Consider the following 17,947-nt stretch of genomic DNA (forward strand, 5'->3'; position numbering starts at 1 on the left):
GTCAGTGGGGGGAGTTGGATTCGATTAACAACTGTGTGATTCACTTAACAATTATAGTGATTTGCTTAACATCTGTGGCAAAAACGGTCATAAAATTGGGCACAACTCACTTAACTGCCTTGCTTAGCAACAGAAATTCTCGTTCCAATTATGCTTGTAAGTCAAAGATTACCTTTATGGGGTTTTTTTTTCTTTTTTTAAGAAAACTGTTTAATTTCTTTATATCTACATTCTCCAGATGTGCCTCCATAATCTCCACATTAGGTGGCTTATCTCTGTCTTTTCCTTTCTGATATTTGTTTTCGTACAGGAATGCGCCCTTTACACTATGCTGCCTGGCAAGGGAAGGTGGAGCCCGTGCGCCTCCTACTACGGGCGTCTGCCTCAGTCAATATGGCATCATTGGATGGACAGGTCCCACTGCACCTGTCTGCCCAGTATGGCCACTATGAAGTGGTAAGTGGGGGATTATGATGGAAGATGCAAGAGGTTTTTTTTAAAAAGAGGTTCTCGTAACTCTGTGTGATAAGTCAAGCCTTCATTCTAAAGTTATGTATGGAGAAGCAAATTTGCTGATGTACTTCTGTAAAGACAAACAACACGTCATTTCTTAGGCATCTTGTACAATAGTATACTGAAAATAAAATGTTAATTGTGTATGATCAACTGGTTCTCTGAATAAATGAAAACTAGAATACAATTCAATCACTCCCATTTCCCCTAAGACATATACTACCAGATGAAGAACATATTCGTGTGTGTCCGTGTGTGTGTGTGTGTATACATATACATATATTTGTGCACACACACATACATACACACTTCATCTGGTAGTACTGTATATGTTCAGACCTCACTGATGAAGAAATTCTAAGTTTGTCTTTTCAAAAAAAATCCCAAAGGTCCTGTCCTCTTAACCTCATATTTCTTATATGACACACACCCCTCAAGTGAAAATTGCATAGCAAAACTATTATAGTGCTTTGGTATAAGCACGGGTGGCATGCACAGTAGAATTAAAGTAAGCACGGGTGGCGTGCATAGTAGAATTAAAGTAAGCTGCAATCAGTGCCAAGATAGCATTTATACAGATTTTGTCAGGAAACAAAAAGGAAGAAAGATGACAAAAAATATTTGGTCTCATAGGTAGCATAGTTTTGCAGGGCAATGCATTCTACAAATAAACTCAGTGGAGTTGTATATATTTTGCTCTGGTGAAAAAATGTCATACACGCCATCACTATCATCCAAAAAATTCCCCATGTTGGTTATTTATAAACATGAAAGCTTTTCTAGGAATAGCTCCAAAGTTCTGTCATATTTTTCTTGGTTTTTAAGCTCTCATCAGGTCTTGCATTGCACACAAATGAGGACAAGCATTTTATTTACAATTTTTAAAGATAGAATCTGAGATTATTTGCATACCAAGCATTATAGTTAGAACTCTTATGAACTTATGGGTTTAGAAAACTCATCGTTTCTCCCGATCCAGTGGGAAAACTTTCCAGTGATTTTCACTGTCCGAATGAAACACAGCTTCAAATGTGTTGAGAGGGTGAGAATGCAAATAAGGATGTTTACTTTCCATCAGATTGATTTAGAGAAGAGCTTTAAAGTGGCTAGAAGAGACTGGAGAACTTTCTGAGTTTCTTGGTCTGAGAATTAACTAGGAGGAGCTAGAGAAGCAAATTACAGGCCCATTATGATCCATATATAGCTGTGTTTTATTGTCAGTTCCAAATAAGGTTTTTCCTGTATAAAGGCTTTGAGTATGCGTCACAGAGAAATGAGTTTTGTATCACCGGGGAGCGTGCCGCCACTTTCTCCAGATTCACTGACTTCCTTTCATGTTTTTACATGTTTGCCTGCAGTCAGAGATGTTGCTTCAGCACCAATCCAACCCGTGTCTTATAAATAAGTCTAAGAAAACCCCCTTGGACTTGGCTTGTGAGTTTGGGAGGCTGAAGGTAAGCATAGCACCTTGTATTACAAAACAAAACAAACAAATCAGAGAAAAGATAACCCCGTCTGTCTAGTTCATATCCACTGTCTATTGAAAAGCATTCTGGTGCGAAAAGCAGTCAAGCATGCCATATAATTCCATCCTGTTCTGTCTTGTCCTGTCCCATGAAGCATCTTAAGCTAGCCTTAAATCAACTATCATACATTCTGTTTTGCTCATCGCATTGAGTTTCAACCCTTGCTCTATAGTTTTCTGTGGTAACCAAGTCTATGTCAATAGACTAAAGCAGAGTTTCTCAACTTTGGCAACTTTAAGATATATGGACTTCCCAGAATTCTGCTGGCTGTGTCAACATATCTTAAAAGATGCTGAGGTTGAAAAAACTCTGGGCAGGCAGCAGTTTGGGTCAGGGCTTGCTGTAACTCTGGGACATAATACAGCGTCCTTCCCCTGGATATCTTTTTCCATTACAGTTCCAAAGCAACCAGAGTTTTGTCTTTACAGTTCCCACACAAAACCACACAATGCCTGGAACCTAATAATCCTTTCAGGCTATGAAGTCAGAAGCAAGGCCAGCTGGAATAGAAGGCCAAGCATTCCATCCTGACCCAACTGGGAGCTGGCTGTAGATTCCTGGCTCTGATATTTAGGACAGGTGCAGAAGTCTTTTGAAATTCCTGGGGATGGGAAGCTTTCTCCAAGCTAAAGAAAAGAACAGGAAATATAAATAAACCCTAAGTTGGGGTGGGAACATTAATCTAAGGGATTGCACCAAAGAAACTGAGGGAGTGGCACATTATTTGCACGATTAATAATCAGGAAGTGTTTTGAACATCAGCTTTAGTAGCATAAATGCACCATAAATAGCATGATGAATCTGACATAAAATAACATGCTCAAGATCTCTGCACGTGAACTACAATTTGTGATGGTGTAAGGATTACTGATAGCCAAAGACGGGTCAAAACCAAACTTGAATTTGAAATTATTTATCATTTAGTAAACTGCTCTAAGCATAACATTTAGCCTGGCTGTGTTTTCATGATACACTGCCCATGGGTTGCCCAGATTTGCTAATTAACCCAGTTTTCTGGATTTGTAGAACATGTCGAACTATAAATACACTCAGACATAAATCAAACTCTAATCAGCGTTAAAACTAACGCACCTTACATGAAAACTGCATCCTCGTGGAAGCAATTTCTGGGCAGGAGCATCTTCTATAAGGATTACAGGACTTGTGGTTGAAGGGCTGAAGATGGAGAGGCTGAAGGAAATGGGCAGGTGGAGTCTAGAAAAAGAGAAACGAGCGGCTGATAATAACAGAGTTGGATGACCCAGTTCCTAAAAGGCTGAAGAATTTGGCCTCTTTAAGGACTTGGAAGCAAAGCAGATGTGCAACTCTTTCTTTCTCAGGGCTGTTGGAATGGGAGGAATGGCTGCTCCTAAGCATTTGCCTTCCTTGGAGGTCAGAAGCACAGTAGCTATCTCTCTTTTTTTGAATTAATTAAAAATAGCCATTAGAAAGGACTAGACAACCCAATGCTGTGTTGGGGGTCATCATTTCAGAAATATTTCCTTATCTAAATAGAAAAACAGACTGATCCCGAGTGGGGCAAAACAGTGGGAGCAAGAGTAATCTTGGAAAGGAAGGATACAATATAAATGCATTTCTAGTTGTTCTAAAGAGGATGGGAAAGCACATTGTTGTATCTTATTTTCTTTTTTCTTGATTGCCTTTTTTCTGTCATTTCTTTTTTCATTCATAATTTTTCCTTTTCTTCTTTTCTTTAAAAATACGGTTTTGGCTCGATAAAAAAAATATTTAATGAAAATCAGCTGGGGAAAAAGAATGAAACCCGTATAATTAAAAACAAAATTATGCAAATGGTGTCATAAGGATTATAATACGGAAACAATGCGACAAGAACAACAGAGGCAAAACTGGCAGGTCCCCAGAGAGTGTCCTTCCGCCCAATATTCCTCAAGAGACTCTGGAAAGCCATCGGAGTGGAGAGCCGACCAGATCTCAAAATTGGGAAGAAACTATATTTCAGGGAGATAGGAGAGTCTGAATGTTCTTGATGAGATGTTCTACACTGCTGAGTAGATGGTCTGTCAATGAATTATCATTGGTCAGGTAGGCTGCCTATTGCATTTTATTTGTTGTGACTCAGGGCCAGCCTGTGGGTCCGACAGCCGGGTCCGATGTATCGGAGGACTCAGATGTGGGGGAGGAGGGAAACGAACCGGCTGATGATGATTTGGAGACTTTGCAGAGTCCTCAGCCGGGAACCTCTTCTCAGCTGTGTGAGCCCGAGAGTGCGGAGGATGATGACCCACAGCTGGCCCTGTTCAAGGACGCCCGACGCAGGAGGCAGACGAGCAGGGACAAACAAAGAAAGGCTATGGGACTCCTCGGGAGGAGGCACAGGGAGACCACGCCCTGAGCTCTCTATAAAAGAAGTGTTTGGGGAGGGGCTGGTTGCTGAAAGCAACTTTTCCGTTTGAGAAGTCAAGCTCTTGTATTCTTGTAACAGTGTAATTAAAACTTGGCAGAAGCCTTTTGGTCTTGGACGCTTTCCAGACTCTTCTTTTGATTAGGGGTGCGAGAAGAGGGCTGGTTCAGAACAGTTTGCTTTCAGCCACCCACCCCTTAATACTACGATGGAGCAGCTTCTTGCCGAGAATGCCCAGCTCAACCAGCAACTCACCTTGCTGGCCACTCAGGTGGCACAACTGCAGGCTCAGGTACATGCTGCCCCCCCACCCAGGAGGAAATGTCAGATAGCTATGCCGGATAAATTTGCTGGTAAACCAGAACTGTTTCCTGCCTTCCTGGGACAATGCCAGCTTTATATCAGCGTGAGAGCAGCTGATTTCCCCACTGACCGAGATAAGGTGGGATTCGTATTGAGCCTTCTGTCGGGAGATGCAGCTCGTTGGGGCACGCCTCTGTTGGCACAGCCTAGCCCTTTGTTGGATAACTTTGGGGGGTTTTGTGACCATATGCGCCTCATGTACGAGGACCCGATTAAGGCGCAGACGGCCACCCGACGCCTGAAAGCTTTGAGGCAGGGTCAGCGCCCTCTACAGGCCTATATCAGCGATTTCCGGCTGCTTAGCCAGGATTCCGCCTGGAATGAGGCTGCGCTCGTGGATGCCTTTCAGGATGGCTTGTCAGAGGAGATGTTGGATGAGCTGGCCCGCGTGGACATTCCCTCAGACCTGAATGGGCTGATCCATCTTTGTCTGCGGATCGATGCCCGGCTGCAGCAGCGTAAGAGTCGCCGTGCCACCCCACAGACCCCTGCCGCCCCTGTTGTGCGTGAGCCCCCAGTCCAGAGGGAGGAGCCAATGGAGCTGGGTGCCGCCAGGTCCCGTCTATCGGTGACGGAAATGGACAGACGACGATCGGAGGGGTTGTGTTTTTACTGTGGGGACCCTGGACATTTGGCTGCTTCTTGCCCGAAGAAGCGTCAGCGGGCGTCAGTGACCAAGCCTCCCCCGAGAAAGTCCCCTGCTTTGCTATCGGGAAACGGCCCGAGCCCGATCTAGACGGTGTGAAAGATCGGGCGACCCACAACATCCACACCGAGCGACGTTGTTCCGACGGTGCCTGTGAACCTCCACGGCATTTGATTTTGGAGGCACGACTGATCCTTCCTGGCAAGCCAGAGGGGATTCCGGTCCATGCCTTAATTGACTCTGGGGCTACCACTAACTTTATGGATTCGGCCTTTGTGGCCAAATGGGCTGTTCCCCAGTGTCCAGTGGATCCGCCCATGCTTGTGGAGACCATCGATGGTCGAGTGCTCCTGTCCGGGCCTATCACGGCCGCCACGCAACCCGTGTGTATGGCCATCAGTACCCATGTGGAGGCCATTCAGTTCTACGTCACTTCGGATCTGCACTTCCCCGTGGTCTTGGGACTGGCGTGGCTCCGGGCGCATGATCCACAGATCTATTGGTCTCAGAACTTGGTCACCTTCCCAAGTTTGCAGTGCGTGGACCACACCCGCCATATCTGTGCCGGCCAGGTGGAGGGTTCCCCAGAGGTTTGACTTCCGGGTGCGGTACATACCAAGCGGGCACAACCAGAGAGCGGATGCTCTGTCCAGGAAGCCCGAGTACACCCGAGTGGAAGACAAGCTTCCGCCCAGGACCGTGATCCCCGTCGAGTCTTTTGCTGCGGTGCGGGAGCCGGTGGATATACGGGCTCGGATCCGGGAGGCGCAGCAGCAGGAGGCGTGGGTGGCTCAGCGGAAGGAAGAGGTGGGGCCAGATTCGCCTTGGTCGGTCACGGATGGACTCCTGTATTATCGTGACCGGCTCTATGTTCCAGGAGGGCCACTCAGGGGACTCGTCCTCAGCCAATGTCATGATAACCCGGCTGCGGGGCATTTTGGCCTGTTCAAGACTCTGAACCTGGTCTCCCGTACATTCTGGTGGCCCCGAGTCCGACACGATGTCCAGTCTTATGTCACCTCCTGCGTCCCATGCAGGCAGGCCAAGTCAGCGACAGGGGCCCCGCCTGGTTTACTGCAGCCTTTGCCAACGCCCAAGAGACCCTGGGGGGCTGTGTCCATGGACTTTCTGACGGATCTACCCCCATCCTCCGGCTTCACGACAGTGTTTGTGGTGGTGGACATGTTGACCAAGATGGCGCACTTCATCCCCTGTCGCGGCTTACCGTCAGCTCGCGCCACTAGTCGCATGTTCATCCAACAGGTGTTCCGGCTGCACGGCCTTCCCGATAGAGTCGTCTCCGATAGGGGGGCCCAGTTTACAGCCCGCTTCTGGCAGGAGTTGATGCGGGCGTTGGACATTAAGGTTTGCCTCTCGTCCGCGCATCATCCTCAGACCGACGGGGGTACCGAGAAGGTCATCGGCATTTTGGAGCAGTATCTGCGCTGCTACGTTAACCTGCAGCAGGACAATTGGGTGGACTATTTGGCCATAGCCGAGTTTGCCTTTAACAACTCGCAGCACACCTCCACGCAGATGACACCGTTCTTGGCCAATGTGGGTTATCACCCTCGGTTTTTCCCCCTTTCTCCCGTGGACTCACCGGAGCCGGCAGCGAACGAATTCATGGCGGAGTTACAGGCGATCCATCGGTTGGTGCGACGGCAGCTGGAAAAGGCCAAGGCCGACTACAAGAGGTTCGCCGATCGGTCGAGAAGGGATACGCCTCCATTATCGGTGGGGGATCGGGTCTGGCTGTCCACCAGGAACCTACCATCCACTCGGCCGGCGAGGAAGCTGGACCACCGTTACCTTGGACCGTTCCCAGTCGAGGCCGTCATCAACCCGGTCGCCTATCGTTTAACTCTGCCACGTTCCCTGCGCGTGCACCCCGTCTTCCATCGGTCCTTGTTGGTCCCCGAACAACCGGCTTGTCCACTTCGCCAAGCGGAACCTCCCCCATCAGGACCTCGTGATGGCGACAGCACCCCCGAGTACGAGGTCGCCAGCATCAGGGATTCCCGCTGGCTGAAAGGTCGCTTCCAGTACCTGATCGAGTGGAAAGGGTACGGGCCGGAGGACTTCACATGGGAAGACGCGACCGCCGTTCATGCCCCTGCGTTGGTGACTGCGTTTCACGAACAGTTCCCATCCCGACCGCATCCGGATCGGCAGACCCGGGGGAAGGGCCCTGCGGTGCGGGATAGTGTGACTCAGGGCCAGCCTGTGGGTCCGACAGCCGGGTCCGATGTATCGGAGGACTCAGATGTGGGGGAGGAGGGAAACGAACCGGCTGATGATGATTTGGAGACTTTGCAGAGTCCTCAGCCGGGAACCTCTTCTCAGCTGTGTGAGCCCGAGAGTGCGGAGGATGATGACCCACAGCTGGCCCTGTTCAAGGACGCCCGACGCAGGAGGCAGACGAGCAGGGACAAACAAAGAAAGGCTATGGGACTCCTCGGGAGGAGGCACAGGGAGACCACGCCCTGAGCTCTCTATAAAAGAAGTGTTTGGGGAGGGGCTGGTTGCTGAAAGCAACTTTTCCGTTTGAGAAGTCAAGCTCTTGTATTCTTGTAACAGTGTAATTAAAACTTGGCAGAAGCCTTTTGGTCTTGGACGCTTTCCAGACTCTTCTTTTGATTAGGGGTGCGAGAAGAGGGCTGGTTCAGAACATTATTCATTGTATCATTCCCTGTTCATTTTAGGTAGCCCAGTTGCTTCTAAACAGCCATATGTGCGTGACTCTACTTGAGGGACAATTCAAAGACACAAGCGACCCCAACTACACTACACCTCTACACCTGGCAGCCAAGAATGGGCACAAGGAGATTATCAGGTAATTTTCTAAGCACTTCCAAGATGGGTAAAGGCAATTGTCTTAATAGATGAGTCTACTGCTGGCCATTACTTAGGGCAGGGGTAGGCAATCTCGGCTCTTTTATGACTCATGGACTTCAACTCCCAGAATTCCTGAGTCAGCTATGCTATTCCTGAGTTGAAGTCCATGAGTCATAAAAGAGCCGAGATTGCCTACCCCTGACTTAGGGGAAGGGAAGTGGTAGCAAATCATTTTTTAGCAAAATATATCTGCCAATAGAGGGCAGCATTCCTTTCTCTAGTATCCTTATAAGAATGATGCATTGTGATGTTGCATTGTTCCAAAGGGCTAATAAAATGCTGTAGAGCAGGGGTGTCAAACTGCTGGCTCGCAGGCCAGACGCATCATCCGGAAGCTGTGCCCACCCCATCACCAGCAATGGCAAAACCGTCCCGATACGTTGCACGACGTCACGTGAGGTCGCGAGTTTGACATGTCTGCTGTAGAGGCTAAAGAGCTGGGAGGACTATCAATGAGTTTCCAATTCCTAAAAACTTATCCTAACGCTTCCCTTTTTGCAGCTCGGCATACTGGCCAATAAAAGTTATAAGTAATTTTGTACTTACAGTTTACGCTTACCTTTCCAGACTGTAATTTATTCCTAGTAACTCCAATCTGCGCTGGTTTTGAACTGTGCCAGTTCTCTCTGTCATGTATTTTAGAGGAAACAGCAATTAAGTGCATTTTGGATTTTTCAGCTGTAGCAACCACTGAGTTACCATCTTTTAAGTCTGAGCCTAATTATGTCATAAATTAAAACACATTACTATATAGGGCACACACATCCATTGTACATTCTTCTTGTAGTACAAAAGCTTCCTCCGAATTTATTTCTTGAATTCATCTGTGATCTCCTATTTTCACCCAGCCCGCAGCTAGTTTAGAGTAAACAACAAGGTTTTGTTACACTTCCTAGAATGATTGACCTAAAATCAGCCTGACTATTTTTGGTCTGCTGGTGCTCATTGTTTATTTTGCTGTCCGCACAGACAACTCCTGAAAGCTGGAATTGAGATCAACAGGCAGACAAAAACAGGCACTGCCTTGCATGAAGCTGCCCTGTATGGCAAGACGGAAGTGGTGCGCCTCCTACTGCAGGTGAGATCGGGAAGCAGTTTGCACACAACAGTACACCATAAAGCTGGATTCGTGATCTTCGTGACCATGAGCAGATAGGCATAACAAGCTCTCCTGAGTAAACCAACATGGCGTTTGGCAATCGTATGCAGAGCCCCAATATGATTCTTCCTCATGCAGATAAATCCATCGTGCATATGCCAGCTTACATATATAACTCCCTGTCATACCGCTGCTGTATGAATGTACATATTCTGGGATTTGGGGCCAGTGAGAGAAAAGAATAATTGCCGATAATAGGGGAACATTTTAAAAAGTCCTGAAGTGTCAGAATCAACGTCTAACCAATGTCATCTAAGCAACACTGGACATTGTCTAATGCAGTTTATCTAACCAATACTTACTCGTGGCTTTAATTAAGCCAGTGATGAAACTGTGAGGCTCAGATCAGAATACAATTCCCTACCAGTAGAAGAGCATATCTGTGGCTCAGGGTTGAACTGTGAAATCCTTAGTGTACTATGAGCTTGGTTGTTTACTTGCCTGCCCTTTTATTACCTGGCTAGGTAACATCAAGGGACGCGGTGGCTCAGTGGGTTAGGATGCTGAACTTGTCGATCGGAAGGTTGGCAGTTTGGCGGGTCGAATCCCGAGTGCCGCGTAGCAGAGTGAGCGCCTGTTACTTGTCCCAGCTTCTGCCAACCTAACAGTTCGAAAGCACGTAAAAATGCAAGTAGAAAAATAGGGACCACTGCAGTGGGAAGGTAACAGCGTTCCGTGCGCCTTTGGCGTCTAGTCATGCCGGCCACATGACCACGGAGACGTCCTCGGACAAGCGCTGGCTCTTCGGCTTTGAAACGGAGATGAGCACCGCCCCCTAGAGTCAGAACGATGACTAGCATGCATGTGCGTGCGGGGGAACCTTTACCTTTACCTTAAGGTAACATCAACCATGCACTGATGATGTTAGTTACTTGGGTAATGAAATGTCTTCAAGCAAACAAGCTTAAAGAGCACCAAGGACTCCACAATTCTCTACCTCAAGAAAAAAAAATTTCCCTGTCTTGCAGATACCCTCTTTCCATAGTTTTTTTTTTAAAAAAAATCTTTCTCCTCATTCTATTTCATCTTTTCTCTGCTAGGGAGGCATTGATGTGAACATTCGCAACACCTACAACCAGACAGCCTTGGATATTGTGAACCAGTTCACCACTTCACATGCCAGCAAGGACATCAAGCAGCTCTTACGAGGTGAGCAAACTGAAAAATTAATCCCCATAGATCCTGAAGCTAGAAGATCATCTGCTGCAATCTGAACATGAAAGGACTTTGGCTGGAAGGCTCTTGGTGAGAGTGGGAGTAATGAACAACATGTAGGTTTTTCAATCCCACTGCTGACTCTGAATCTTATAAGAAAGTTGAGGGTGGAAATAATATACCGCTTGCTTGAAGAGTTTGCAAGATGTGGGAAACAGGGGGGTGGAATCTATTTTGTAAGTAACAGTATCATCTTCTGGTTCCTTGACATTTTTTTGCCCATTTCTGTCTCCTCTCTTTCCTTTTTTTCTCTCTCCCTATTTATCACCTGTCATCAGAGGCATCAGGAATCCTGAAGGTCCGTGCTTTAAAGGATTTCTGGAATCTGCACGATCCAACAGCTCTTAACATCCGTGCTGGAGATGTCATCACGGTGAGAAACTGATGGAAATCATTCAAGATCTTACATGGTTATCCCTCTCCCCTAAAGCGTTCCCTCATCGCTCTCCCTTCGTTATGCCGTCTTCTTTTGTCATGGAAGGGCTTCATTATTATCCTGAGAAAAAGAACAAATACAACTTTGACTTGTCTTAAAAGAAGCAGCAAATCCTTACTATAGGAGATGGGGAAAAGTATATTATTATAATCGGATGTCAGTTGGCAATATATTCTGGATGCCAACAAGGGCTTTTAAGAAGAATGTACAAAAAGAAAGATTCATTAAATAATATACTTTGTAGCATAGCATTTTGTGTGTGGCACAACTTTTGCAGAGGTACCGAGTGACGAATCTCAGTTTTAGGTGCAGGTATAAAATTCAGGTAACAAGCTTAGCTTTCATTTTTTTAAAAAGAAAATGTTTAGCCTTTAGAACAAGACAAGTTTGGTCTAATCCTAATGAAGCATTTCTTTAGTTTTTAATTCCATTGTATTCTATTTTTATTTACTACTTCTTTCAAGTGTTAATGCATAAACGATGCAAAACTAAAATAAAAGCATCTCACACACATACACAATTACTTCATTTTAATCCTTACAACAGTTCTATAGTTCTAGACTACTGTATAGTCCTCAACTTACGACCACAATTGAGCCTGAAATTTCTGTTGCTAAACAAGACAGCTGTTAAGTGAGTTTTGCCCCATTTTACGAGCTTTCTTAACCTTTCTTGTTAAGTGAATCACTGCAGTGTTAAGTTAGCAACACGGTTATTAAGTGAATCTGGCTTCCCCCTTGACTTTGCTCGTCAGAAGGTCTCAAAATGGGATCACGTAAACCCCGGGACATTGCAACCGTCATAAAAATGAGTCAGTTGCCAAGCGTCTGAATTTTGATCATGTACCCAAGGGAATGCTGTAACGGTCGTAAGTTTGAAAAATCACTTTTTTCGGTGCCATTGTAACTTCAAATGGTCACTAAATGAACTGTTGTAAGTAGAGGACTACCTGCACCTACTCCCATTTTGTAAGTGGAGACAAATAGGGAAATGGCTAGCAAGTTCACAGCAAAGGTTAGCTTTGAAGAACAGAGGTTTCCCCAGGCTTACATCCATCACTATGCAACATGCCAGGTCTTAGAAAATCTTGCTTACCGTAGCAGGAAATTAGACTTAATGAACCTTCTTGCCTTTTTCAACCTGCTGATGGGAATTTTCTTTTCTTTTCTTTGGCCAGGTCCTGGAGCAGCATGCAGATGGACGGTGGAAGGGCCATATCCACAATGCTCAGAAAGGCACTGACCGAGTTGGCTATTTTCCTCCATCCATTGTAGAAGTAATCAGCAAGCGGACAGGTTGGCCCAGGGTTATAAAGGGAAAGTTTCACGAGAGTCCAATGATGTGATTGGTGGGTTGGAGGAAAAAGCTGGAGACATTTGCGATTCCATGTTCCAGGACATCCCTTTTACCCTATTTTTCATGGCTTCATCAACTGCTTTGTTTAAAAAAAAAATCAATCTCGTAGCCTCTTATTCCGACCACAGTTACTCCTGGTAATACCTGCTCTGTCTTTAGTTGCCAATTCGAAGCCATGGTTATTGAGGGCAAGTTCAGCATATGCTTTATATGAGACTCACCTCCCCTCCCTTACTCCCTACCCCCGTATCTGTACCACCTTTTCAACATGAAAAGGCTTGTGCCCATTTATTTGCTGCCCAGAGTCACTTCGTACATACTAAATAAGAGGATAGAAAACTTGATGACTTCCAGATATTTAAGACTTCAGTTTATTGTATTTCCACGGGACCTTACAGATAAAGCTTATATTGTTAGTCATTCCCCTTCATCAAAATCTCCCCCAAAATAGAATATGGCATTATCCATAGATAAATACAAACTATCAAAGGGAAACTTGCAGAGATGCAAATACAGCCTTATAGGTAATTTAGCTATTCGCCTGATCCACTCATGTTGTTTTAGGGTGGTTGCAAATATCTAATTATCTTCAGTCTATAGATGGATGTTATCGATGTCAGTTTTAATGTATTTGAATACCTAGCAAAGTAAAATACTCATATTTTAAACTTGTTCATGTTCTTAAGCAATTAAAATTTGGAGACATTTATTAAAAAAATAAATGGTACAAATTCTATTATTGTATTATTGCTTCTAGCAGAAAAAAAGGTTGGGGGTTTTAAATGCAAAACCCTGCAAGATCTCTTATTTTTGTGAGGGGTGCACAGGTTTGTAGGAGAGGTATGGCAAGTGTCGGAGTGGGTGTGAGTCAGTGTGCGAGAGGTAGTGAGGATTGGGGAGGATGCACAAAAGTGCAGCATGGGTCAGGGAGAGTACAAAAAGGGTGTGCAAGAGGCACAGTGCAGGTGATACAGGCTGCTAAGGATGGGTAGGGTGGCAGCGTGCATCAGAAAGGGTGCATGGGGGTGTAGGTCAGAGAATGTATGTAGGGGTGCAGCACAGATCAAGAAGCGTGCCCAAGAACTGTACAAGATGGGGAGGTTATGCAGGGGTGTGGGGACGGGGTGTCTGGGAGGATGCAGTCAGGGTCAGGGAGGGTATGTGAACATATGTGTCAGGGAGTGTGTACAAGAGGCATGGTGCGGGTCAGGGAGGGTGCACAGGGGTGTGGCTGGGTGAGGAAAGGTATGTGGGGTGCAGCTTGGGTTGGGGAGGGTGCGCGAGGGCATGGCACAGGTCAGGGAGGGTGCACAGAATGTATGAGTGGCTAACACAAAGGACAGGAACTGAGGAGGATGCACAAGTGGGGGAGACTTACCTCAACAACTTGCAACCTTTCCTGCCGGCTTGCCCATTGATTGTAAGGGAAGATTGCAAATGGCAACCATGTGATCTCAGGGCACTGCAACCAATCATAAGTGCAAACCATTTGCCTAGTGCCCAGATCACAATCACATGACCACAGGAGTGCTGAGATAGCCGGAATTCCGAGGGTCTGTCATAATTCATTCAGCACCGTTGTAATTTTGCAGTTGCTGAACCAAGGGCCATAGGTCAAGGACTACCTGTATAGGGATTCTGATTCTGCTGTTAATATCCATTATATGCTGCTGAAACTCTTTGTTAAAGGAGCATTCTGGAAGCATCTAGGTAATGGATAAGTAATCCGCTTTAAACCTTTAGATGAACATACATACTCCACGAGTACCAAAGTTGTCCTCTAAAACGGCCTCTTTGTCCGTGTGGTGTAGTCCTCCATAGTGTGTCCCACTTGGAAAGATCGGCCACGCAGAGGCCAGTCCACTGCCTTACCTTTACATGCGCTCTGTTCTGACATGCATGTTTTGTCTCTACATGCAGGCCTGACTCTTTCCCGCACGGTGTCCACACATCAGTGCCAGAGCCATGCAAAGGGACTGCAGGTTACCACAGCCACCCCTCCTGGTGGGCTACAACTACATACCGACGCCTCTCCGCCACAGGCACCTCTCAGCCTCCCTACAGGTTGGGGCCACCTCACTCTTACTAGGACAGCTCCAGCACCTGAGAGCCCAGGTCAGGGTTACAGCTGGGCTGGGCTGGGCAAGGCTTCCTACCAGTCAGGCTGCCTGACTGCAGCCTAGGAGAGCACAGGCTAGGGAGAGAAGCAGCAAGGAAGAAGGGAGATGTCTGGTTCATCATATTTATCACCGGAGTATTTAGTTTTGGAGACACGTCCTCACTCACACAAACCCCATTTGTTCTCGATTGATTTACGTGCAGGTGTATGTGTGCATGCATAACACTGTTGGGGCCTCATTCTTGCCTCTGTCTTTGTTCAAAAGATGGATAATGTGTGCCTCTGTGCTCCAAAAATTGCTGAATGCTTCCTTAGCCAATGGCAAGGGTTGCTGAGAATTGCAGTTCATCAACAGTTGCCCATTCTTGCACTACTACACTGCTACACTGTGCTGCTACATTTGTAGTAGACATCTGTGGACACTTCCAACCCTACCTGGTAACCCCACTAAAGGTACATTTATTTGCTTCTTCTTCCTTTTATTTTAAGAGCAGTTTTACCTATCAGGGCAGACTTCTGATGGCTATGCCGCCCACGTCTACCACACACATCTAATGGGAGTGACACACTTTTCTCTCCTTCCATCTGCACGTGCAAGTTTGACATTCCTAGGCATCCCTGCAAAATCAGCAGACCCAAGCATGTTTGCTCTGCTTGCCTGCTTGTTAGTTATTGCATCTTCCTTCAAATAACCTGGTATGGTGGATTTAGAGTCAGAATCAGGAAAAGTGGAGGCTGACGTAAGGAAAGGGTCACATAGCTAAATTCCTTCATTGCTTGCCAACTAATCTCTTTTTTTGAAAACTGGGGCTTCTAATTCTAATTAGAAACCGGGGTTTTAATTTTGTGTGCTCCGTGACAAAGCCTGCAGGGCTGTGAAACTTGCTGCTACCGATTGCTTTCTTTCATTTTTCTAACATTTTCTTTCTTATGGAAGAAAAACTTAGTCTCTCCCCTCTTCCTCTCCACAAAATGCCATTTGAAATTTCTCCCTCCCTGTCCAGCAGGTGACAGAAACAGTGTGGGCAGCGAAGGCAGTATTGGCAGTATCCGAAGTGCTGGTAGTGGTCAAAGTACTGAGGGTACCAATGGGCAATTCATGGGAATCCTCATTGAGAATGTAAAGGTAAGGAAATAGTCATTTTTGTGTGTGCGCGCAAAAGAGTGAGAAACTTTTATTCTGTGATTTTCACCTCCTGTTCACCCAATACCAGTGCTTTTCTGGCTGGAGTTGATTTCAAAGTGATAAATTCATCAGAAGAGCAGAAAACATCCAACCCGGCAGCAGTGTAACAGAATTTAAAGACACATAAAGCCAAATCCCAAGGAAAGGCCTTGACAATTTTAAGAATGGAATTCATGGCGATCTTCACTGATTGCCATAGCTCCTGCAGCCTTTTATGGAAGGATTATATGCCATCAGGAGAGCCAGTGTGGGGTAACGATTAAAGCGCCACGCTAAAAAAAAGCAGGAGGCTGTGAATTCTAATCCTTAGGCAGAAAGCCAGCCAAGGGACCTTGGTCCAGTGACTCTCTCTGCCTTAGGCAGTTGGAAAGGGCAATCACATCTGAAAAACCTTGCCAAGAAGACTGCTAGAGACTAGAACAGGGAACGAATGAATAAATGAACGAATGCTTTATCCCACCTTTATTATTTTTATAAATAAGCTAATGTGGTGAACAGGCTTGATACTCCTTGCTCTTGCTATTTTCCCCACGAGATCAAGCCTACGAAGCGGGTTGGGTTGAAAGAGAGTGATTGACCCAAAGCCACTCAGTTAGCTTTCACACTTAAGGCAGAATTAAAACAGGTGCTTTAGCCACTAAATTGTTTCTAATTGTGAGGAATCAACGTTGATTTGAAAGCAAACACACACACACACACACGTATGGCTTCAAATTGGTCTTCATTATTAACCACCATGGGTAGGCCTTGTCCAAGATGTTGTGTCCCAAACCTGACCTTTCAGAACTTCCCATGATGCTCCCAGTGTTGTTGTAATTGAGTCCATCCACTTTGCTGTTCAACACCTTTTACTTTCTCTTTCTATGAGACTTCTTAAGAAGAGAAGATCTTTGCATAATGTATCCAAAGTGATCATTTTGAGTTTGGTCAGCAACCTGTCATAATTGCCCTCCAAATATCAGCAGTCTCATAATTTACTTGGGCACCCCTGGCTCTGACAAGACCGTTCAGCCCATTAATCCTGGCCTGCTTTGCCTGTCTCTTAACAAAGCCAAGCACCCTTGTCTTTTCAGACGCTGGCTGTATTCCTAAGGGCTGTGTGGAGGAGTTCCTGGGTCTAGGACAGGAACGTCTGGGCGGGTTGCTGGCTTGGTTTCATTGATGGGGCCCAGCAGCACAGGATCCACTTCTTGAATGCCTCTTCCTGGTCTTGGTCCTGATATTAGCAGGGCTCTGGGGACCAGACCATGATATTGTGATATATTTCCACTCAAATGACACTGCCTTTAAGCCATTCTCATTTTAAAGAGCTTATATCTCACTTGGCGCTTATGCTCAGGTTCACAATTTGCTAATGGGTAATTTGTGACAAAAAAAAAAACTAAAAAGAAATCAATTGTGAGAAATAATCTGCTTTTTATGGCCAAGCTAGATGAGATGTGGGAGCATTTTCTCATTTAACAAAAAATTGAACTGCAGTTTTCTTTAAGACCTTTGTCAGACATCAGAGCTCAAAATTTGATTTAAGCACTGTTGAGTGACAGAGCTGATTGTAATTCTTTGCCTAGAGGCTATATATCTGTTCAGGTTCCAGCTCCTCCCCATCTAGATTACTCCCCACTATGGAAAATATAATAATACTTTGTATTATGTTTGTTCTTGGCTTCAGATAGCAATTGCCTGGGAAGTCTGAGAGTTATAATCTGAATAGACTAAAGGGCAGCTGGTTGGGGAAGGACGTTCTTTATTAATTAGAGCCATAATTGTATGTCATTGTATGCAGTCATTTGAAAGGACAGGGGTGCTGTATCTGACAAAATTTCCAAGGAATAACCCCGTGATCCTTTTACATAAAGCAGTGCTGTGTTTTGTTCTGATGTAATAAACTGGGTATGAGGAGACAGTAGTCTTCCACTTTGGGGATGAATTAGGGATGGTTTGCATTCCCATTCCCTTTCTTTTCCCACCTGGGTTTTGAAAATGATAGAGCTTCTATAGATCAGTGTTACTTACCTGCAGGGGAGAAATTAAAAGAACGGTCAGTTGGATAGCTCTAAAATCCCAAAGGGCTAGAAATTACCTTCTGATCTTAAAATATTTTTAACCAATGGGCAGTTGTGTGGCATTTGGGCTGATCAGTATTAATT

At 45.7% G+C, this 17,947-nt stretch overlaps 1 protein-coding gene across 2 annotated transcripts in view; it reads left to right on the forward strand.

Moving 5' to 3' along the window:
- The window catches only part of CASKIN2 (CASK interacting protein 2), a 122,325-nt gene that overhangs the window by 84,520 nt on the left and 19,858 nt on the right, over positions 1-17,947 (forward strand). Inside the window, exons 5-12 of one of the 2 annotated variants that reach the window (XM_083351355.1) lie at positions 311-456; positions 1,872-1,967; positions 8,137-8,267; positions 9,299-9,407; positions 10,529-10,637; positions 10,982-11,076; positions 12,317-12,434; positions 15,619-15,740. In XM_083351355.1, coding sequence (XP_083207481.1) covers positions 311-456; positions 1,872-1,967; positions 8,137-8,267; positions 9,299-9,407; positions 10,529-10,637; positions 10,982-11,076; positions 12,317-12,434; positions 15,619-15,740 — 926 coding nt within the window. The remainder of the gene's footprint in view (positions 1-310; positions 457-1,871; positions 1,968-8,136; positions 8,268-9,298; positions 9,408-10,528; positions 10,638-10,981; positions 11,077-12,316; positions 12,435-15,618; positions 15,741-17,947) is intronic. The other variant, XM_083351356.1, reaches the window with a different exon arrangement.

The sequence above is a fragment of the Vipera ursinii genome, assembly GCF_947247035.1.
Source record: "Vipera ursinii genome assembly, chromosome: 2".
Lineage (NCBI taxonomy): Eukaryota > Metazoa > Chordata > Lepidosauria > Squamata > Viperidae > Vipera > Vipera ursinii.